This window comes from Trichechus manatus, unplaced genomic scaffold, assembly GCF_000243295.1.
Source record: "Trichechus manatus latirostris isolate Lorelei unplaced genomic scaffold, TriManLat1.0 scaffold00045, whole genome shotgun sequence".
Taxonomy (NCBI): domain Eukaryota; kingdom Metazoa; phylum Chordata; class Mammalia; order Sirenia; family Trichechidae; genus Trichechus; species Trichechus manatus.
The window spans coordinates 18,311,234-18,333,926 of NW_004443981.1; the positions used below are offsets into that span (position 1 = coordinate 18,311,234).

Consider the following 22,693-nt stretch of genomic DNA (forward strand, 5'->3'; position numbering starts at 1 on the left):
GACTCCTTTTTTCACCAAATTGTCAGAAATCGGTTCATCTTATATTTGTGGTTCTATCTGATGTTTCTGTTCTAGCCCGTTGGTCTTTGTGCCTGATGCATGCTGTCTGATTACTGTAGCTGTCTAGTGAAGTCTGGAAATCAGATAGTGTGAGTCCTCCAATTTTGGGCTTCTTTTTCAGAATTGTTTTGGCTATTCTAGTTTCTTAGCTTTCCCATATAAATTTTAGAATTAACTTGTCTGTTTCTACAAAAAGAACCTAGTGGGATTTTGGTTGGGATCGTGTTGAAATCATAGTATAGATCAGTTTGGGAGAGAATTGACATTCACGTTGAGTCTTCCAACCCAGGGATTGGCATACCGCAGCCCATTGCCTGTTTGTATGACTCATGAACTAAGAAGGATTTTTACATTTTTAAATGGAAAAAAAAAAAGAAGAATAGGAGTCATTAGACATGAGAATTATATGCAATTCAAATGTCAGTGGCCATCTGTGTGGGACACCTGTGGTCACTTCCCGGCCAGTTCTCCTCAAGGGCAGTCACCACCCAGGCTGTCAGTGGGGGCTCACGTGTTGCTTTGATACTGAACAGTTCCAGCAGAGCTTCCAGACTAAGATGGACTAGGAAGGAAGGCCTGGCGATCTACTTCCAAAAATCTGCCAGTGAAAACCCTCTGGATCACAGTTGACCGATTTGCAGTCAGTCATGGGTGATGGCACAGGACAGGGTGGCATTCTGTCCCATTGTGCATGGGGTCACCATGAGTCGGAGGCCAACTCGACGACAGCTGACAGCAACGATAGAAGTTTTATTGGAACCCAGCCACGCTAATTGGGCTGCATATGGTCTGTGGCTGCTCTCAGACTACAGTGGCGGGGGCGGGGAGTTGTGAGAGATCGCATGTGGCACCCTCGTCACGTGCTGCTGCTCAGGGCAGTGCATGTCGTAACGACACAGTTAAGATTCGTCCACATTTCGGGTGCCACCTGTATTGCTGTGCCTCTACATTTTATTGATTTTTTATTACCAGTGTATGATCATCATGTCCAACCAAACGAGGAGAAAGAGTGGGCCAGGAATGTTGTATGTTTTTGGTGGTAGAATGTATGCAACATAAATTTTGCTATTTTATCCGACTTTAAGTTAGCAGTTCAGTGGCATTTATTGTGTTCACAGTGTTGTGCAGCCATCACCACTGTTTACCTTTAAAACTTGGTCATTGTTCAGCACATACACTCTGGACCCACTAAGCACGGATGTACTTTCTGCCTCTGTGGATTTGCCTGTTGTAGATGTTTCATGTAAGTGGGGTCACGCAGTGTCTGTCGTGTTGTGTCTGACTTGGCTGTACTCAGCGTCACGTTTTCAGGGGTTATTCACGTTGTAGCGGGTATTAGAACTCGGTCAGTTTCTCTTTATGTCTGAATACTGTCCTGTCGTGTGTGTGGACCGCATTTAGTTTCTCCTAAATGTTGCCCTTTTAAGTCATGGTGGGCTATGGATCATTTTGTTACTGAATAAGATGGCAAAGCATTATTATCCAGTGACACCATAGCTGTGCTGGAGGAATACAGTATATTTTGGTGTTACCAGATTATGTGCTCATCACAGTGTTCTCAACTCAGGAAGATAACGGTAAAAACGTTAGAGAGTTTAAATGGAATATCTCATCACAGAATTCCTTCACAAAAATAAAAAATGAAAATGAAGCTGCAATCAAAGTTAAGTTTCCAAGTGACTCCTTTATTAGCCCAGCAGGCAAACCGTTTACCCATGGTGAGGTAATTAAATCGTGTTTTGATTGTGACCAACAAAGAAATGTGTCCAGAGAAAATAAACTTGTGTAAGACAATTAGCCTTTTGGAGAGAAGAGTTTTGTGAAGAGTTGAGGATATTGAGAGCAACATCAATAGTCCATCTAAAAAGCGAGGCAGATGGTTTTCCCTGTCTCTTACTGAGTTACCAGATGTTAGCTGATACTGTTCAGTTGTGTATTTAAAGCGTCAGTACTGAAGAATGAGCCTGTGTGAATGGTCTTTGGGGAAGAACCACAGGTAGGAATATTTCCAAAAGAGTTGGGAAAACACGAATCCAACCCGCAGGTGGAATCTGCTAGGACGTGTTACAGGTGATGGTGATGAAGTGTATGGAGCAGAAAAAGACTTAATTGGACAAATTTACAAAACTTGTGAAAATGTGAGGGGCTTAAAGCCTGTAGTTATTAACTGTATTATTGATCAGCAGAAACGTTGCAGGAAATACTGGAATCTGTTATGTGTCACTGAATCAGTAGTGTCAATAGTGAACTTCATTTGCTCTCATGAACTTAACTGTCATCGGTTTGTGATTTTTGTCAGAAATTGAAGCTGAATATCTTGACTTGTTCTACCACGCAGCAATCTGATGGCTTCACATTAGTAAAGTTTTAATGCAAGTTTTTGAACTCAGGACTTAAAATTGAACTTTTCTGGAATAAGAAGAACCACCCTCAACCACCATTATCGAACACTGAGTGACTTTGGAAACTAGCTTCTGCTGAAGAGTTGATTATATTTCTTCATGAAGTCATCCTCAGATTACAAGACAGAACGGCACGTATATACCAGACTTATAGTGTGGTGAGTCATTTTGATGACAATGAACATTTGAATCACAAATATGTCAAGTCGCTTTATATAGTTGCCTTACTGTCAAAAGTTAAAACAAGAAGTGAGGTCTCCATTGCCACACAGATTTACCGTGGGCATATTTTCTGAACTCAAACTACAGTTCCAGCAGTCTTTTTTGGACCTTGATGCAAGTTCAAAGGACATTTATATATTTCAGAATTCATTTAACTGTGCAGTTGAGGAATTTCTACCTAACCTTCCAGTAAAGTGATGGATCGGCTTTGTACTGATAGGCTGCTGTTTGGGGATTCCCAAGACCACTCTCAGGTTCCGTAATTCACTAGGAAGACTCACAGAACTCAGAAAAGCTGTTAATACTCATGGTTCCAGTTTACTTTAGTGAAAGAAGACAGACTTAACATCAGCAAAGGGAAGAGGTGCATGGGGCAGAATCCAAAGAGACCAGGCGTGAGCCTGCAGCTGTCCTCTCCCAGTGTGGTCCTGTGGGCAGCAGTGTGTGACAGCACACACGGAGTGTTGCCAACCAGGGCAACCCACCTGCACCTTGGTGTCCAGAGTTTTTATTGGGGGTCGGTCATATAGATGTGGCTGACCGCCTACATGGCTAACCTTAGTTTCCAGAACCTTTAGAGGTCAAGCTGATACCTTGTAACCCAAGGCCCCCACCATAAATCATATTGTCACCATAGACTATCTGGGGTGGCCCAAGGCCCCAAGGTAAAGACACTCTTTAGGCAGAACATTCCAAAGGCTCAGAGGTCACTCCAAGGAGCAGGTGAAAGGCCAAGCCTTTCTTTGGAGTGTGCAGGGCATAGACAACCCACATTTCCAGAGTTAATCCTTTACTGCGTGTGTGCTAAAGAAAGTGCCTAGAGAAGAATCTCCTAGAGTTCAATAAATGCCTTCCAAGTGATTAATAGAGTCAATTATATGCTTGTGGGTTAGTATCAGTATTTGGTAGTACCTATCTGGAAAGATATTTAAAGATGAATCATGTAAGCCCTGATCACAGATCAGCATTAACAGATGAACATTTGCAATGGATTTCGATGTTAGGGAACACTGACTTTGAACCCCAGTTAAACAAAATGTTATTCCCCCCAAAACAAGTCATAAGTACACCTGTATTGCAGAAAATTGTACTCGATTGTTTCAAATTTCATTAGTAAACATTTGTGAAAATTTGTCTCTTGTTAGTAACTTATATAATATTCTTGATTTAACCTCAGCCCACAAAGCCTAAAATATTTACTGCCTGGTCCTTTACAGAAAAAGTTTGTCAACCTGTGTTCTAATCCATGTATCACCATTTATTTAGGTCTTCGTTGTTTTTCTCAACAGTATTTTGTGGTTTTCAGCATATAGATCTTTACACATGTTAGATTTATATTTAAGTATTGGATGTTTCTCGGTGTTGTTGTAAATGGCACTTTTTAAATTCTCAGTTTCCAAGTGTTCATTCGAAACCTGTTGCCGTCCAGTCTGATTTGTGGCGACCCTGTAGGACAGAGCAGAGCTGCCTCACCGAGTTCCCAAGGCTGTAATCTTTACAGAAGCAGACTGCCAGATCTTTCTCCTGCAGAGCGGTGGGTGGGTTCAGACTGCCAACCTTTCAGTTGTCAGCGAAGGGCATAACCAGTGCGCCACCACGGCTCCTTTGTTCATTAAGCCAAAAAAAAAAAAAAAAGCCTGTTGCCCTCGAGTCAGTTCTGACTCATAGTGACCCTATATGACAGAGTAGAACCGCTCTCATAGAGTTTCCAAGGAGCGACTGGTGGATTTGAACTACCAACCTTTTGGTTAGCAGCCAAGCTCGTAACCACTGTGCCACCAGGGCTTCTGAGTGTTTATTAACCAAACACCCAAAGCCGTTGCCATTGAGTCGATTCTGACTCATAGTGATCCTGTGACAGAGTAGAACTGCCCCACAGGGTTTCCAAGGAGTGGCGGATGGATTTGAACTGCTGGCCTTTTGGTTAGCAGCCGAGCTCTTAACCACTGCACCACCAGGGCTCCGAATGTTCATTAGTAGTATATAACTGTGCAGTTTTTATATATTTACCTTTTTGTCTTATGAGGCTGCTAAACTCTTCACTTATTAGTTTTAATAGCTGTTTGGTATACTCTTTGGGGACTTCTACCTAGATAATTACATCATTTGCAAATTGAAAGTTATATTTCTTCCTTTCCAGCCCATATACCTTGTTTTTTTTTTCTCTTCATTGCGTTGGCTAGGACTTCCAGTGTGATGAATGTAAATGGTGAGCATGGACATCCTCTCTTTGCTCCTGATCTTGGGGAAAGCATTTTGTATCACTGTTAAATGTGATATTGGCTGTGAGATTTTTGTAGATGTCTTTTATCAGGTTGAAGAAGTTCCCTTTAATTCCTTGGTAGCTTAAGAGTTTTTAATCAGGAGTGAGTTTTGAATTTTCTCAAACCCTTTGCTTGAATTTATTGAGATGGTCATGGGGTTTTTCTGTTGATAGAATGTTACATTGATTTTCATACCAACCTTGTATACCAGATAAATCCCAGTTGACAGGGTTACCATGAGTCGGAATCGACTCGACAGCAGCTAGTTTTATGAGATGTACTGTCCTTTTTATATATTGATGGGTTCCATTTGCTAATGTTTTATTGATAATTTTTGCATCTGTGTTCATGGTGCCTTCAGGAGTTTTCAGTATGGATTATACCTGAACATGAAGAGAACAAAAATCCTCACAACTGGACTGATAAACAACACCATGCTAAATGGAGAAAAAATCGAAGTTGTCAACAATTTTATTCTACTTGGGTCGACGATCAATGTCCATGGAAGCAGCAGTCAAGAAATCAAACAATGTATTGCTTTGGGCAAATCTGCTGCAAAACACCTCTTTAAAAACAAAGATGTCAGTTTGATGTCTAAAATGTGTCTGATCCATGCCATGATCTTTTCATTCACCTCACATGATGTGAAAATTGAATAATGAAAAAAGAATACAGAAGAAGAAATGATACCTTTGAACTGTGGTGGTCACGAAGAATGTTGAATGTACCGTGGACTTCCAAAAAAACAAGTCAGTCTTAGAAGAAGTAACAACCAGAATGTTCCTTAAAAGTGAGAATGATGAGACTCGCTTGCTTTGAACACATCAGAAAAGACTAATTTATAGAAGAGGACATTGTGTTTGGTAGAGGGCCAGCAAAAATGAGGGAGACACTCAATGAGATGGATTGACACAGTAATGACAACAATGGGCTCAAACATATCAACCATTGTGAAGATGGCGCAGGACAGGGCAACATTTCGTTCTGTTAGACGTAAGGTCACTTTGAGTCAGAACTGACTCGATGACAACTAAAAATAATAACAACAGCATATTCATGAGGGGTAATTGGTCTGTGGATTTCTCTGTGATGTCCTTGGTTTTGGTGTCAGGGTAAAAACAGCCTCTTATAGTTGGGGAGTATTCCCTCCTTTTCTGTTTCTGGAAGAGGTGGTGTATTTTTGTTATTTCTTCCTTAAACGTTTGGTAGAATTCAGTGAAGCCATTGGGCCTGAAGCTTTTTCTGTTGGAGGATTTTTATCTATGATTTCAATTTATTTAATAGGTGTAAGGTTATATTTCTTCCTTATCTGCTGAGTGAGTGTTGGTAACTTGTTTTTCAAGGAATTGGTCCATTTTATCTAAGTTGTTGGATTTAATACAGCTGTCCTTGTATTCCCTTATTATCCTTTCCATGTCTGTAGGATTTGTAGTGATGTTCCCTCTTTTATTCCTGATATTGCTTGTTTGGGACTTCTCCCTTTTTTATTTATTAGTCTGGCTAGAAATTTATTGATTCATTGATCTTTTTTAAAAAAACAGCTTTTGGTTTTTTTTTTTTTTCCTTCTAGTTTTCTCCTTTCACTTTCATTGATTTCTGCTCTTTATTGTTTCCTTCCTTGCTTTGGTTTATTTTCCTATCTAATCTGTTAAAGAATAACTTACAGACCTGTTCACTTAAAAGGAGTATACACTAAAATTCACCCCTTTTAATGTACATTGCTGTGAATTTTAGCAAACGTATGCAGTCATGTGGCCACTACCACAGTCATGATGTGGAATAGGTTGTCACCCCCAAAGTCCCCCATGCCCTTTGTAGTCAGCCCCCTGCATCCCAGCAACATCCAGCTGTTTCTGCCCTGTTAGTTTTCCTTTGTGAGAAAACTAGTATTTTATCAAGAATTTTTGCATCTCAGTTTTTATGTCCGGCTGCCTCCTGACCCGGTGCTGAGCGTCGTCTGTGGTACATCAGCGGCACATCATGCCGCGTGACCGCGCGGAGTCTTCCATCAGGTGCTGGGCAGATGGGCTGCCAGCTTGTCTGTGCGTTTCCCACCTGAGGGACGCTTGGGTTGTTTCCAGTTTTTGGCAATTATGAGTAGTTATTTTGTATTTTAATTTGCTCTTTATTTAGTTTCTTTATTGATTGAGACTCATTTTAAGCGACTGTTGAGATAGTCACACATGAAATTCACCTGTTTTGAGGATACAGTTCAGCCAATTTCAGTATTTTTATGATGTTGTACAAGACCCCCACAGTCCAGCTGCAGAACATTCCATCACCCTAAAGAGAAGCCCCATGCCCATGGCAGTCTCTCCCCACAGCCCTTCCTTTCGTAAACTCTTTAAGGCTGTACGTGCCCCTCAGCCCCACGCGGCCGAGCACCTGCTGTGTTTTCAGCCTCACTGGTTTATTTGGGGATCGATGTCTGATCCATCCATGTCCTTGGTGCTGTGCAGGGAGCCTGGGGAGCAGGTGCTGACAGGTGTGTACTCACAGGGGTGTGCTGACTGTGGGAGGGAGAGGCTTCTGCAGACCCCTCCCACAGGACCCAGCTGGCACAGGTGCAGCCCCCTGTGTGGACAAGGCCGGTGAGCTCCCTTGGTCTGGTCTTCCTGCAGTTTGCTGAATCTGTTCCCGTTTGTGAGGCCCTTGGGCTGTGTCTGGTTAGGACGAGCCTGCCTGGTATGGAGATGCCATTTCAGCCTTTCCCGTCCTGCCAAGCCACGCTGCCTTCCTGCTCTAGGTCGCTTTGGCCAGGGATCCTAGCCTGTCTATGGGAGTTGTCTGTGGCCGACTCCCCACCTGCCCCCGGCTTGTCTTGGAGTGACATGCTGCGGACTCCAGACTTGTTCATTACCCACGTATGTTTCTTCCACATGCTCGTCCACCTGACATGTCCTGCGCCAGCCGTCCACACTGCCCTGCAGTTTGGGCCTCGCCACACGGAGGGAGCCTGCTGCTCCCATTTCCCAATGCTGGGATCGAGGGGTCCTCCCTGTGCCCATCTGCTGGTGGGTGGGGCCTTCGCCGTTGTGGAGGGGCCCTGTGGTGGCACAGGTGGTGCCAGGGGCCGCTCTTATGGGGGCACAGCAGGGGCCCCCAGGCATGCTAACGTGTCTCTGGGGCCTGTGGTGACAGTGCCCCTACCCCGGGGCCTGCCTGCTCTTGGGGTCCCGTCTCCAGCAGCCCTGGCCACACAGCTCCTGGGCTCCAGAATCCCCCCACCCTGCTGCTCCCCTTCTGGCCAGCAGCTGTCATGTGGGAAGTTAGCCACAGGGTCTCATGCAGGGTCTTGAGGGGCCCCAGGCAGGGTTGTACTGGGGTGCTGCTGCCTCCCCCAAGGGACCAACTGGAGGGCACTGACGTTGGGATACACGTGGCGGGGCCCTAGGGGTGCGACTGCCCTGCCCCAAGTTGCCACCCTCTCACTGCCTCTCTGGCTCCCGTCTGGCTTTGTCCCTTCCCCACGACGTGTATTCTGTCCCCAGGATGTGCGCTCCGTGGCTTTGGGACGATGCCTCTGTTACCCTTTGCTGGGTCCCAGCCTCTGGAACAGACCGAGTGGGCACCGGCCTCAGCTGCAGGGCCCACAAGGTCCTCGCCTCTTGGGGAGGCAAGAGGGGGACTGGGTTCGGTGGTCTGGCCGCAGTGGTGACGCCTTCCCTGTGACTGTTTGCAGACTACGTCTACTTCGAGAACTCCTCCAGCAACCCATACCTGATCCGGAGGATCGAGGAGCTCAACAAGGTACTGCCCGCCCCCTTCCCCAGCCCTTGGGTTGCCCATGGCAGGGTGTGGGCACCTGGGCTAGGGAGGTGCCACTGTGGCTTCGGGCTGGCCCTAGACTTCTGCCCATCTGCTCAGCTGGGCTGGCTTCATCCAGGGTCACCCACCTTGACCTGGGCCCCCCTCCTTGGAGACCCCACTAATGAGGGTTCCTGGAGCCTCACTCGGGCCACTTCAGACTGCAACATTTGATTGCTAGGTACTGGGCCCCTAGAGGTGGGGTGTTCTTCCTGGAGACCTTCAGCGAGGGGTGACTTTGGATTCTAGGGATCAGATGAAATGGAGAGGTGCAGAAGGTTGTGGTGCTGCGTCTGACTTAGCCACCATCAAACTTTGACGCTGTCCTGTGGGGCAGCCTTGGCTGGCATTGGCATGAGTGGACAGGCCTCCTCAAGGACTCTGACCGCTTGGCTGCCCCGAGGGCTTTGGGTCCCATGGCTGTGCTGACCCCAAGGTGGGGCTGGAGGGAGGGCCACTGTGTGTCCTCCTCAGCTGGTGCTTGCTGAGGGCCCTTCTCTCTGGTGTTGGCTGTGACCATGTGACAAGGACCAGGGAGTGCCCATCTCTCCCCGAAGCTCAGCCCCAGCCTGAGCTGCAGAGAGCCCCCTGGCTGGTCAGAGCAGAAAACAGATATGGTGACTGGATGTCCCGTGAGGCTGCTACACCACCTTCCCGAACACAGACTGCCTGCCCAGGGACACAGCTGCCCTAGGCTTGGTGCTGCTGGGACCTTGTCAAAGGAAGCCAAACTGCGTGGACCTGTGGAAACCAGGGCCTTGACACCACCAACAGGGAGGGCGAGGGGTGGGGTTGTGAACATGAGGGTGGGTTGGAAGTCTTGTGGGGGTCAAATCAACCAGGACCCTCCCCCACCTCAGCCGACGTCTCCTCTCTATTTGAGGAAGATGGGGGTTCTTTTCCTGGCCTGGAGAAGTTGACCCAGAGGGACTCCTGACCCGGGGCACCAGGCTCAGCCAAGCATGGGTGAGGCAGGGGCTAAAAATGGGGTTCCGTTTGTGGACCCTCCCTGAGTGGCCATCTCCACTCCCTGTCCCCTCAGCTCCCAGACTTCAATGGCCAGGCTGTTACCATCCAGGAAGGCATTGGGATGCTTGTCTCTGGAGAGCCAGACCACAGCCATTGAAACTGGGGGGGCCCCCAGCAGAATGTCAATTGCCCAACCCATGACCTGATGATGAAGCCATCCCTCGACCGGCCTGTTCTGTGCTCTCGGCTCTTAGCTTGTTACGAAGTGCACTCTTAAATAGCAAGGAGCAGCCACGAGTGATAAGATGTTTGAGAAGGGCTTTTAACATGAAGAATAGATTAAAAAGGAAAAGCAGAAAAAAGGAATCAGGAGAAAGAAGAGATGCTGCAGAGAATAGAAGAAAACTAAAACCAGTACTGAAAACTATGCTGTTGTCCTCGGAGAAAGAGAAGATAATGCACATAGGAAGAATGATTAGGGCGGCTGAAAATGGAGTATTCAGAGAAGGAGAAACAGCCCTTGAAAAAACAATGAGTTAGCCACAATCCTCTTAGTAAGAATTATGGAAAGCAAGAACAGGGAGAAGAAATTGCCTGAGAATTAAGCAAACATCTCAGAACTGAAACACTCGAATTTATAGATTCAAAGAGCCTACTTCAAGGCATATTTTTAAGTTTCAGAACATAGGAGGTAGAAATACTATAAAAATGATTTTAGAGATTAACAAGGAATCGAATTAAACTACAATTGGAGTTTTCAGCAACAGTTTTGGAGATGAGAAGTCTTTGAGCTCAAAATTGTGAAGAAGAGTGATTTTCAGCCTAGAATTCTATACCTAACTAAACTGTCCTCACACATGGAGGTGGACTAAAGACATTCTCAGACATGAACGTTCACCTGTAAGCACCTTTCTCAGGAAGCCCATGGAGGTTATATGCTACCGAAAGAAAGTAATCCAGGAAGGCAGGCGTGGGATCCTCCTGCTCAGGAGAAGGGCAGCCACGAAGCCAGGCAGGTAGAAGGGGCTGAGTGATCTAGGGATGATGTCTCCCAGAGTAAATGATTTCCAGTCTGCCTGCACAGTTCAGGAGCTGTGCCACTGAGAGTCTTGGGAAAGAATAAGGGATAGATACATAGAAAACTCAGCAAGTGAAGAAAACGAGAGGACTCCTAACCCAGGAGACAAAGCTGCACACGAAGGAAAAGGAAGACTGTTAAGTGTAGTGTTGGCTCAGCCGTTTTACCTATTTACCGAATCACGGTTATCACCACTGAAAATGGAAGTGAGTGTGTGTGTTGGGGTGGGCATGTGGTGGGGTGTAAGAATTCTGTAATCAGGTGATGGTGATGGCATTTTAAAGTTGAAAAGCCAGGACCTGGCAGTACAGCATGCTGTTTAGGAGAAAAATCTAAAAGAGTTGGAAGTGATGGGTGGAAATGGAATTACTGTCTTCCATTTTAAGTTTCATAAATCTCTTTGACATTTTACACTGTACACATACTACTTTGATAAAGTAAATCTTGACTTTAAAATAGATGCTGTTTTTACCCCCTCAATGATGGGGTCATGTCAAAGAAGACAGTGGCCAACGCTGGAACAATTTGAGCAACAAAATAAAGTAGTATTGGATTATAACCCAAAATATAAAATAAATATCCATGAGTCCACATGATATAAGTAAGTGATTGAGTAAATAAATAAATGGGGGAGAAGCGACAAATCTCTGGTACAGAAGAATTCCAAAAAATTATGTAATTTTCTGCCCTCAAGGAGGTAGAGCATAACTCCCTACTGCTTAAGTGGGGGCTGTGCAGCGTGACTTCTTCCAAAGAGCACAGTATGGAAGCGGGGAGAGTAACATTACAGTGGAGAACCTGACCAACAGGCCCTCAGCCAGTGATCGAGCACTTCCAGTGCTGCACCCATTTGTTGAAACATTTCAGTGGGTATTCTGCCAATTCCCGGAGTCTTGTTTTTTGCCAGTGCCTTCAGTGCAGCTTGGACCTTCCTTCAGTACCGTTGGTTCTTGATCATATGCTGCCTTCTGAAATGGTTGACCATTGACCAGTTCTTTTGGGTACAGTGACTGTGTGTATTCCATCTTCTTTTGATGCCTCTTGAGTCATTCAGTATTTTGCCCATAGAATCCTTCAGTATTGCAACTCAAGGCTTCAATTTTTTCTTAGTTTTTTTAGCTTGAGAAATGCTGAGTATGTTCTTTCCTTTTGGTTTTCTATCTCCAGGTCTTTGCACATGTCATAATACTTCTGTCTTCTCAAGCCACTCTTCGAAATCTTCTGTTCAGCTCTTTTACTTCATCATTTCTTCCTTTCACTGTAGCTACTCTGCATTCAAGAGCAAGTTTCATAGTCTCTTCTGACATCCATTTTGGTCTTTTCTCTCCTGTCTTTTTAATGACCCCTTTCTTCAGGTATGATGTCATCCCACAACTCATCTGGTCTTTGGTTATTAGTGTTCAGTGTGTCAAATCTCTTGAGATGGTCTCTAAATTCAGGTCGGATATGCTCAAGGTTGTATTTTGGCTCTCAGGGACTTGTTTTAATTTTCTTCGGCTTTATCTTGTGCTTGCATATGAGCAATTGATGGTCTGTTCCACAGTGGGACCCTGGCCTTGTTCTCACTGATGGTGTTGAGCTTCTCCATCATCTTTTTCCACAGATGTAGTCAATTTGATTTTTGTGTATTCCATCTGGCAAGATCCATGTGTAGAGTCTCCGTTTATGTTGTTGAAAAAAGGTATTTGTGATGAGTAAGTCGTTGATCTTGCAAAGTTCTATCATGCGATCTCCGATGTCGTTTCTGTCACCAAGGCCATATTTTCCAACTACCGACTCTTCTTCTTTGTTGCCAGCTTTCGCATTCCAGTCACCAGTAATTATGAATGCATCCTGATTGTACATTTGATCAATTTCAGACAATTTCCTCATCTTTGCCATTAGTGGTTGGTGCATAAATTTGAATAATAGTTGTACTAACTGGTCTTCCTTGTAGGCGTATAGATATTGTCCTGTCACTGACAGCATTGTGCTTCAGGATAGATCTTGAAATGTTCTTTTTAACGATGAATGCAATGCCATTCCTCTTCAAGCTGTCATTCCCGGCATAGTAGACCATATGATTGTCCGATTCAGAATGACCAATACCAGTCTATTTCAGCTCACTAATGCCTAGGATATTGATCTTTACGTGGTCCATTTCATTTCTGACGACTTCTAATTTTCCTAGATTCATAGTTCGTACATTCCATGTTCTGATTACTAACGGATGTTTGCAGCTGTTCTCATTTTGAGTCGTGCCACATCAGCAAGTGAAGGTCCCAAAAGCTTGACTCCGTCCACATCATTAAGGTCGACTCTACTTTGAGGAGACAGCTCTTCCCTAGTCATATTTTGAGTGCCTTCCAACCTGAGGGGCTCGTCTTCTGACACTATATCAGACACTGTTCTGCTGCTATTCGTAAGGTTTTCACTGACCAATTTTTTTTTCAGAAGTAGATCACCAGGTCCTTTTTCCTAGTCTGTCTTGTCTGGAAGCTCTGCTGAAACCTGTCCACCAAGGGTGACCCTGCTGGTATTTGAATACCAGTGGCATCGCTTCCAGCATCACAGCAACACGGAAGCCCCCACAGGACCACAGACAGACAGACTAGTGGTGGGGTACTTGATTAGAGAACAAAATTGTTTTGGCTACTTAGTTTTTTTGAAGAATTCTTTTTTCATTCTCTTTATTCTTTCATAGTCTAGACTGGGGATTGATATCATCAGTGTTGTACACAATTTTATAGTGTTTCTTCTGAATTTTTGAAGGAGCAAAATTGATTGTGCTTTTAATTTACGCTCATGATGTGTAAGTTCCTGAGTCAGGCTTGGTCTGAAAAAACTCCTTGCCTAAGGGAATTAAATCACTAAAAGTTAAATACCTTTCTTAAAAGGCAGTTTTGTTTCATGCTATAAATGCTGGTACACTAAACAGCAGGTGAGAGTTATAAGCCTTGTTTTTTATTATTAAGGATTTTGTAAAGCCATGTGTCTTAGTCATCTAATGGTGCTGTAACAGAATTGCCATAAGTGGATGGCTTGAACAAGGAGCAGTCTATTCTCTCACTGTTTGTTGTTGTTAGGTGCTGTCAAGTCGGTTCCGACTCAGTGACTCTGTGTACAACAGAAGGAGCTACCGCCCGGTCTCGCGCCATCCTCACAATCGTTATGCTTGAGCCCATTGCGTGAGTCCATCTCACTGAGGGTCTTCCTCTTTCTCGCTGACCCTATAATTTACCAAGCATGAAGTCTTCTCCAGATGACATGTCCTAAGTATGTGAGATGTAGTCTTGCCATCCTTGCTTCTAAGGAGCATTCTGGTTGTACGTCTTCCAAACCGATTTGTTTGTTCTTTTGGCAGTCTATGGTATATTCAGTATTCTTTGCCGACACCATAATTCAAAGGCATCCATTCTTCTTCAGTCTTCCTTAGTCATTGTCCAGCTTTTGCATGCATATGAGGCGATTGAAAACACCATGGCTTGGGTCAGGCACACCTTAGTCTTCAAGGTGACATCGTTGCCTTTCAACACTTTGAACAATTTAGGGGGCTGAAAGTCCAAATTCAGGGCTCCAGCTCTGGGGGAAGACTTTCTCTGTTGGTTCTGGGTGAAGGTCCTTGTCATCGGTCTTCCTTGGTCTTAGAAACTTCTCAGCACAGGGACCCTGGGTACAAAGGACACGGGGTGCTCCAGGCACTGCTTTCCTGGGGGTATGAGGTGCCCCCCCACCTGTTTTTATATCTCAAAAGAGATTGACTGAGATACAACCTAATCTTGTAGATTGACATCCTGCCTTATTAACATCATAGATGTCGGATATGCAATACACAGGGAAATCACATCAGATCAGAAAATGGTAGACATTCACACGATACTAGGAATCATGGCCTAGCCAAGTTAACACACATTTTAGGGGGATGCAATTCAATCCGTAACACCATGTTAGTTTAAAAAAAATAACATTCTTTCTAAAATTATTTACCCAGTGGAGTCCCTGAGCATTTGTGTTACCTCCTGTTCTCCTTCCGTATTAGCTACTCGAAAGCCCTGGAAGTCATTGCTGAACGTGGAGTTCCCAGCACACAGCTGTCACGGTGACCGTGGCGCCGTGCTCCACGGTGGCCGGCTGCGGCGCTGTGCTCCAGTCCTGGCGGGTTGGTACGTGTAGCTCAGGCAACTGAATTCCATTATTTGAAGCACATGAGAGCTTGACTCCCAGTCACACCGAGGGGCTTTTCTATTTTTAAAGAAATTTTATGGTGGTGAAATATATATAACAAAAAAGTTGCCGTTTTAACTCTTTTTACGTGTTCACTTCAGTGACGTTACCTTCACCAGGTTGTGTGGCCATCACCACTATCCCTTTCTAAAAATTTTTCATCACCCCAAATAAACACTCAGCACCCCTTCAGCAGGGATTCCCCTCTCCCCTCTCCCAGCTCCTGGTAGCCTCTCATGAACTTTGACCTCCATGCGTTTACCTGTTCTGGATCTTTCATATAATTGGGATCATACAGTATTAATTTGTTTTGTGTCTGACTGATTTCACCCTGCATCATATTTTCAAGGTTCGTCTGTGTTGTAGCACGCGTCGGGCTTTCATTTCTCTTTATGGCTGAGTACTGTTCCATTCCATTGTGTGGATGGGCCACATCATCTTTGTCCACTCATCTGTTGGTGGACACTTGGACGGGTTCCGCTTTTGGGATGTTGTGAACATTGGTGTATAAGTGTCTGTCTGGGTCTGACTTTCTTGGGTAGATACCTGTTCTGTTTTTAACGAGATATAAACCGAAGGGCCGTGCCTCTCATGGGCACGTGCTTTGCTGGCTGAGAGAGCACTGGTGTGCCTGCGTCCTCGTGCCACAGTGACAGTCACCCCCCTCAGCATTCCCAGGCTAAAGGCAGAGTGAGGATCCAGCTGAGCCCGGCTGTCAGCTGACCTCTGGATGTGCTAGGTGTCAGCCTGTTCTGGCTGCAAGTAGCAGCAGCTGAACAGCAAGGTCTGGGGAGGAGCCTGTAGTTGGGGTCTCCAGCAAGGCCGGGATGCTCCTCCCAGGTCCACCTCTGGTCCGGTCACTAGCTGTGACACTGCTGGGGCGCCCTGCTCCTCTGGGCCCATCCATGCCTGGTTCCTTCATCACTAGTGGGGGGCGGGTAGCAGGGCCTCAGATGCTGGCCAGCACACAGGGGCTTCCAGGAGCTGGGCTTTTCTTACACACTGGGTCCTTTTCACTTTGCCCCTGTGTTCTTGGGGTGCAGGTACCCCTGCTCTATCGGGAGGTGTGGAAGGAGAGTGGGCATGTGCCCCCACGTGCTGGGCCATCACCTCCTGTGGGCTGCACAGCGCCCACTCCTTGCATGCGGGGCTCACACCTCAGAGGCACCCTGCTCACATGTCCGCCTTGCTGTTGCAGACGGCCAATGGGAACGTGGAGGCCAAGGTGGTGTGCTTCTACAGACGAAGGGACATCTCGAGCACGCTCATTGCCCTGGCCGACAAGCACGCGAGTGAGTCTGGGCTGCACCCCCGCGGCGCTCAGCTGGAGGGACGGCGGGGAGCGGGGGTCAGGCTGCCTGTGGACCCTTTTCAGTGGCCTTGATGCCCACCCATAGGGTATGAGGATCCCTCCTCACTCTCCCTGTCTTCTGGCTCTGCCTCTTCCCCATCTCCCCCCACCCCTCCCTCTGCTTCCCTTCCGTTCTCCCTCCCACTGCCTGATGTGGGGCGTGGCCAGGGCAGCCGACTGCGATGGAGGTCTTCTTTTAATAAGACTTATTTTGGAGGCGTCGTCTCCAGGATGCCGCCGGGTGGGACATCTGGGCTCTGGCAGAGATGCTGCCGGGCCGGGGTGCTGCCGGGCCGGGGTGCTGCCGGGCCGGGGTGCTGCCGGGCCAGGGTGCTGCTGGGCCGGGGTGCTGCCGGGCGTGCAGAGGGCCTGCAGACGGTTTACTTGCAGTTGTCTCCCCAGAAGACCCCCGTTAGGCTCTGAATGTTGCTTGCAGAAAACAAGCCCCCCTTTCCACGTAGCGTAGCTCACAGCTAAGTCTATGAAAGCCTGACTCGGTGTCCTAAGTAGCTCTTCTTCTGGGCCTTGGGGCCACTGGCCTCCATCCCCACAAGGAGCCCATCTCCCTCCCTCCAGACAGGAGCCCCCGACCTCAGGAGGGAGGGACAGAGGGGCAGCCACAGGTGGGAGCGCTGCAGGGCAGCGGACAAAGTCCCTGGTGCACTGTGACCAGGATCCCTCAGGCTGGCCCATCAGCCTGGGCGTACATCTACCCAAGCTAGGGGCCGTGGGGCTGGGGTCTGTGTAACAATTCTCCCAGTGGATGGGGTAGGTGGCTGCTGCTAGACTTCTCTTCGTGGGTTGACGGGCATCTCTCCCGAGGCGGTCAGTGTGGCCTCCCTCAGGCATCCCAGGTGGGGAATGAGCTCCAGGAGGTGTGGCCTTGTGGCTGGGTCTTCCTGGGACCAAGCGTGGGCTTCAGTCTCCCCCTGCCTCGGCCAAGCCAGGACGTTCAATTGACCGTGGGTGCCTCGAGATGCACCCCTCAGCCCTGCGTTGACACTGAGCCTGTTTTGGGGCTGGAACAGAGGAGACGTGAGCCCACAGTGGAGCCCCAGGGTGAGGGCATGGGTGTGGCTAGCCCAGAGGGCGTGACCCTGGGTGGCCTTATGGGCAGGCTGGGTCCGAGGTCCAGGCACCCTTTCTGCCCACCTGGTTTGTGATGTTCCTTGCAGGCAGCGTGTACCTTGTGGTTGTCTTGTAATTAGGGTGCGTCCCCTGGTGCGGGACCTCATCTCCAATGACGTTGGAAGGAGCCAAGCTCAGGACAGGCGCTTCAGGTGGGGTGCGGTGGCTCCAGACTGCTGCCTGCAAGCCTGTGCCCCAGCCCCATGTCCTGCGGTCTCCGGGCGCTGAGAAAAGGAGCTGGGGTCTCTGGTCCACACTCCTCGTGGCTCCACGGGTGGGCCACAGCCAGAGCCCTGCAGGGGTGGGCTGGCGTGCAGGTCTCAGGAAGGGCCCCCTGTCTGTCAGGGCTAGTCTGTGCCAGGCAGTTGCCTGGGACGCTGTTAGCTTTGCTGCGGGGAGGCCTGGGGAGCAGGAAATGCTGTGGTGACCGTGGGCCCGGCAGTGCAGGACACCAGTGATGGCCAAGTGGGGCCTGTCGATGACGGATGAGTGTGGACCTCACTCTGCACTCAGAGCGTGCCTGGTTCCTGGGCTGGGCCGCTTTGTCTGTGGGCCTAGGGAGGCCTGGGCAGAGAGGTCTGAGGGCTCCAGAGGAGACAGGTGGGGTCTGGACGTGTCGCCAGTGTTCTGGGAGGGAGCTTGTGGGACAGGTTTTCCAGAGGGCCACGTTGGAGCTGGCAGGATGGGGCAGAGGTGGTACCCTAGCTGGGCAGTTGGCACTGAGCCCTTGGGTGCCTGGCGTGGTCTCCCACTCCGTCCCTAGAAAGCTGCCGTGGGAGGCCTGCCTGGAGGCATGTCCTGTGCACGCATAAGGCTCCTGCGGGAAGTGAGTGCCAGGCTGCAGGCGCGTGTGTGTGTGAGAGAGAGAGGGAGAGAGAGTGCCTGGAGGTGTGTCATGTGTGTTAAATGTGTATCAGAATATATTTGTACGTACGTGCTTTGTGTCTGTATGTACGTGTCCAGTGCGTATGTATGTGTGTGTACGTGTATGTGTGCATGCTTCAAGTGCATGTACGTGTCTCCGTGTGTATCTGTGTGTATGTATGTGTCAAGTGCATATGTATGTGTGTGTCTATATCTGTGTCTATATGTATCTGTGTATCTGTGTGTACGTATCTGTGTGTGTCTCTATATATTTGTGTGTGTATCTGTGTTTATGTATGTGTTAAGTGCATATGTATGTGTGTGTCTATACCTGGGTCTATGTGTATCTTTGTGTATCTGTGTGTACGTATCTGTGTGTCTATATATTTGTGTGTGTATCTGTGTGTGTCTGCATGTATTCGTGTGTCTGTATCTATACGTATTTGTGTGTGTCTGTGTGTATATATGTATGTATGTTTCAAAGTGATGCATGTGGGGCTGGCCGGGTGGCAGGTGCAGTGTGGGGCCCACTATATGCCAGCTCGAACTGTATGTTGAGTGTAGTTGGGGGTTCCCCGGTTTTGGCTGGGTGGGATCGTGGGAGGACAGGATGCTGGGTCTGGACGCATGAGGTCTGGGGGGCCTGCCTGGCTGGCATCCAGCAGAGAGGGACCAGGAGATACTGGATGTGGGGCTGCAGTTTAGGCAATGGACTTGGCTGGGGCTTGAGGGACGGGAGGTGGGCTCCTGTGTGAATCAGGAGATGGCCACAGAGCAGGGTTGCTGGCCAGGGGGAGCAAGGGCTTGGGGTGTGCAGCCTGGTCGAGGGCAGCCTGGGGCAGGGCCACACCGGGGGTCACTGTCAGGGCAAGGCCAGCTCGGCCATGGCAGGGCCTCATCCTTGCCCGGGGCCGGTGTGCTGGGTGCCCTGGCTTAATCCCAGGATCAGCTCGGACTCCCCAAGGCCATGTGCAGAGGTGCAGAGAGGCGTCTACCTACCCAGGCCCTGCCTGACATCTGCGGGGGGAGGTGTCTCAGCCCCCTTGTGGGGCTGGAGCTGAAGCAGTGGTGATTCTCGAGGCTGTAGGTACCCCTGGGGGGTTGAGAATGGGTACAGAGCACCCATGGGGTACCCTGAGAGAGGGGCATTGGCTGGTGCTGGAACATGGACTGATGTGGTGGGCCCGGCCCCTCTGGCTGGGAGGTGATGGCCGCACTGGGGTGGGTCACGTGGACACTTGGGGCACCTGGTGCTCAGGGTGCCCTCCTGTCTCGAGCTCACCCTCCAGCCACCTTCTGAAGTCTACCAGGGCCAACACGCAGTCAGGACTTTCCGCAGCCGCCACAGGGAGTCAGTATAGGGGTGTCCAGGGTGCCTGTCGAGAACCGGGAGGGTGGAGTCAGTTGCCAAGGGCCCAGGGGCATGCCTCAGGTGCTGGGGCTGGGGGGACCCTGACAGCCATCATGATGGGTGGGGGCTGCCCCTGGCCTTGCTCTGCACCCCTCCCTGGTGTCCTGTCCCAGCTGACACCTGGTGGGCTGGTGTCCTCGACACCTCAGGGCCTCTTCCCCCCGTCCCCTCTGCCCACCTCGCCCCATGGCCTCTGACCCTTAGGGAGCCCCTGCAAGGCTGTGCCTTGGCCCCAAGATCTTCCTCCAGGAGCTCCCTGCACCCCCCTCACCCTTTGCCCCATCTCCACCAGTCATGCCACGTGGTCGTGGGACCCTCAGGTGGCTGTGCCTGGGGCGCTGTCCTGACCTCTGCTGTGGGCATGTTTGTGTTTGTTATCCAGCCTTGTCAGTCTGCTATAAAGCCGGACCAGGGTCGGAAAACGAGGAGGAAGGTAAGCAGCTCCTTCGCTGGGGCATGGGGTGTGGGGGGTTTGGGGTGGGGAGGGGACAGGCCATGGCTGCACGCCCACTCCTATAGGCCCACAAGTGGCCACAGCCCAGCCTTGGCTGAGCAGCCAGGCGTCCCTCTGGGCCAGCCTTGCGGGACTCTGAGGGTGAGCCATGCATGGACAGAGTCTGTCTGCCAGGTGCACAGCTGGTGGCCTCCAGGGCTGCCCACCGGTCTCCCCCGGTGTGGACTCCGGGACTGTGTGGCCTCTGGGACTTGGGTGGGGCCTGCAGACAGAGGGCCCCTTGCTTGCCCACCCCAGGTGTGTGGCGGCTGCTGCTTCCTCCTCTTCCTCTCTTGCCTCCTCCTCCCAAGACCGTACTTTACACTCTGTCCCCTTCTTTCCTGTCTCCCTGGTGCCCGGGGCAGGGGAGGCCAGGCTTTCAGGTGGCCAGGGCAACAGCAGGCACAGAGTACTGAGTGTCCAGTGAGGGGGTGGCTGCCCCACAGGGCCGTGTGGTGGGTGGACAGGTCGGGGCCTCTCATCCTCAGGGGAGATGGAGGAGGAGTTGGAGAACCCAGAGATAGTGGATCTGCCTGAGAAGCTCAAGCACCAGCTGCGGCACCGTGAGCTGTTCCTGTCGAGGCAGCTGGAGTCCCTGCCTGCGACCCATATCAGGTGCGGCCGCGGGCTACCTGGGCGTGCACTGACCCTGGCCGCCACACCCCTAATTCCTGCCCGTCTCTTCCAGGGGCAAGTGCAGCGTCACGCTGCTCAACGAGACCGAGTCACTCAAGTCCTACCTGGAGCGGGAGGTGAGTCACATGGCGTCCTCGCAGCCCTGATCCCGTGGCCCCACGGACCCACGGCCCCACCTCAGCCAGGCTGACCCGCGGGGAAGGAACCATGGTCACATGGTCACTGACCTTGGTCAACACCCTCCCCACTTCTCTGTGTCTCCATCCTTCAGCTTGGTGTCTACCTCCTCCCAGGATGACCAGCATGAGGTATCCGCTCCCTCACCCTACGAGGGCCCACCCCTCTGGCGAGGACACTGCACACCGCACCTTGTGGGGAGGACGCGGTTGGGCAGGGGTCCCGGGGACACAGCCAGCCTGCGCTCTGGTGTGGAGTAGACTGTCTTTGAGGGCAGTAGTGTCAAAGACCAGAGTCGACACACGTCTGCGTAGAGTTGGGCACTGGGACCCCTTACGGCCTCACGGCGCCTGTGGAGATGGGGGTTCTGTTCGTCTTCAGACAGGCAGCCGTGGCATCCGTGCCCAGTTGTACCAAATCCGAACTGCATCTGGGAGACAAGGAGTGGTGGTGGTGATGTTCCCTTTCTGGGATTGATGCTGGGTACTTGGGGCTATAACACCAAACTCCTTGTCTCCAATGAGCACCTGGGCGGGCGGCCACCTCAGCGGGGCCAGTTGGGTCTTGAAGCAAAGGCTCGCGCCACCTTGTCCCAAGGCCTCTCCTGCCACAGCTGCACTGGTACCCGCCGTGCTGTGGGGCTTGCTGGGCACTACTAGCCTTGCGATGCCTGGCTCAGACACTCGGACATCACAAGGGCAGTGGGCCTTAGTCCTTCATGGGCTGGCTTCTGCAGCCCGGGGACTGGAGTGTTGGCACAGCCAGCACTGCCAGCCTTGGGGTCGTGGCTCTGTATGGGGGCCATCCTGTCCACTAGGGGGTGTTACTCACTAAATGCCAGTATCCCTCCCTCCACCTCAGTTATGTGAGAAACGGCTACTGTGGAGATCAGATTTCCCGAGGCCAGGTGGGATGTCACACAGCTGGAGCCCTTTTGTTACTTACAGGGATGTGTGAAGTTTAAGAAAACACAGGAGGGTGTGTCATTGGGCCTCTGGGGTGTATGTGCCTGAAGCTGGGGGCTCAGTATCGTCCAGGGCTCTGCTGTGCTCTAGTGGGAGCTTTGAGTCCCATGATCATTGCTAGCACCCCCACCATGTCCAGCAAGCTCCAGGCTACCCTAGAAGGGGCTCCCCTGCCGGTATATGTCCTTGGTGCTGGTGGCACCCTCTCTCTGTCTTGGCTGTCCCTCAATCTGCCTGGGGCTCCGTGAGAAAGGATGCTCACTCTGTGGGGGTCCCAGGATGGCCACACGTCACTACACATCCTGGGGGACCTCCATGAACCCCACTCAGCTCTCCCTGCAGCCTGCCCCACAGCCTCTGCTCCCACATTATGACACACTTCACATGGGATTCTGACTGCCTTCTAGTGTCTGGCTCCAAATGAGACTGGAAGCTCTGTGGTGGAGAGGGGCCACTACTTCCTGTTCATGGCCATAGTCCCCACCCCTCACACAGAGCCCAGCTCATCCTAGGTGTTGTCAGTAGAACATGGATGTTGGACAAATGGATGGTGGATGGGTGGATGAATGGATGGTTGGCTAGATGGTGGATGGGTGGATGAATGGATGGTTGGCTAGATGATGGAGGGGTGGATGAATGGATGGTTGGCTAGATGATGGAGGG

The 22,693-nt window shown here is 50.0% G+C and overlaps 1 protein-coding gene across 2 annotated transcripts in view; it reads left to right on the forward strand.

Annotated features, from left to right (window-relative positions):
* The first annotated feature begins 8,534 nt into the window (after nucleotides 1-8,534).
* The window catches only part of MTA1 (metastasis associated 1), a 38,340-nt gene continuing 24,181 nt past the window's right edge, over nucleotides 8,535-22,693 (forward strand). Inside the window, exons 1-5 of one of the 2 annotated variants that reach the window (XM_023731832.1) lie at nucleotides 8,535-8,698; nucleotides 16,204-16,297; nucleotides 20,142-20,192; nucleotides 20,741-20,867; nucleotides 20,941-21,004. In XM_023731832.1, the coding sequence (XP_023587600.1) occupies nucleotides 20,746-20,867; nucleotides 20,941-21,004 (186 nt within the window). In that variant the 5' untranslated portion in view covers nucleotides 8,535-8,698; nucleotides 16,204-16,297; nucleotides 20,142-20,192; nucleotides 20,741-20,745. Of the gene's footprint in view, nucleotides 8,699-16,203; nucleotides 16,298-20,141; nucleotides 20,193-20,740; nucleotides 20,868-20,940; nucleotides 21,005-22,693 lie in introns of those variants that run through there. The other variant, XM_023731831.1, reaches the window with a different exon arrangement.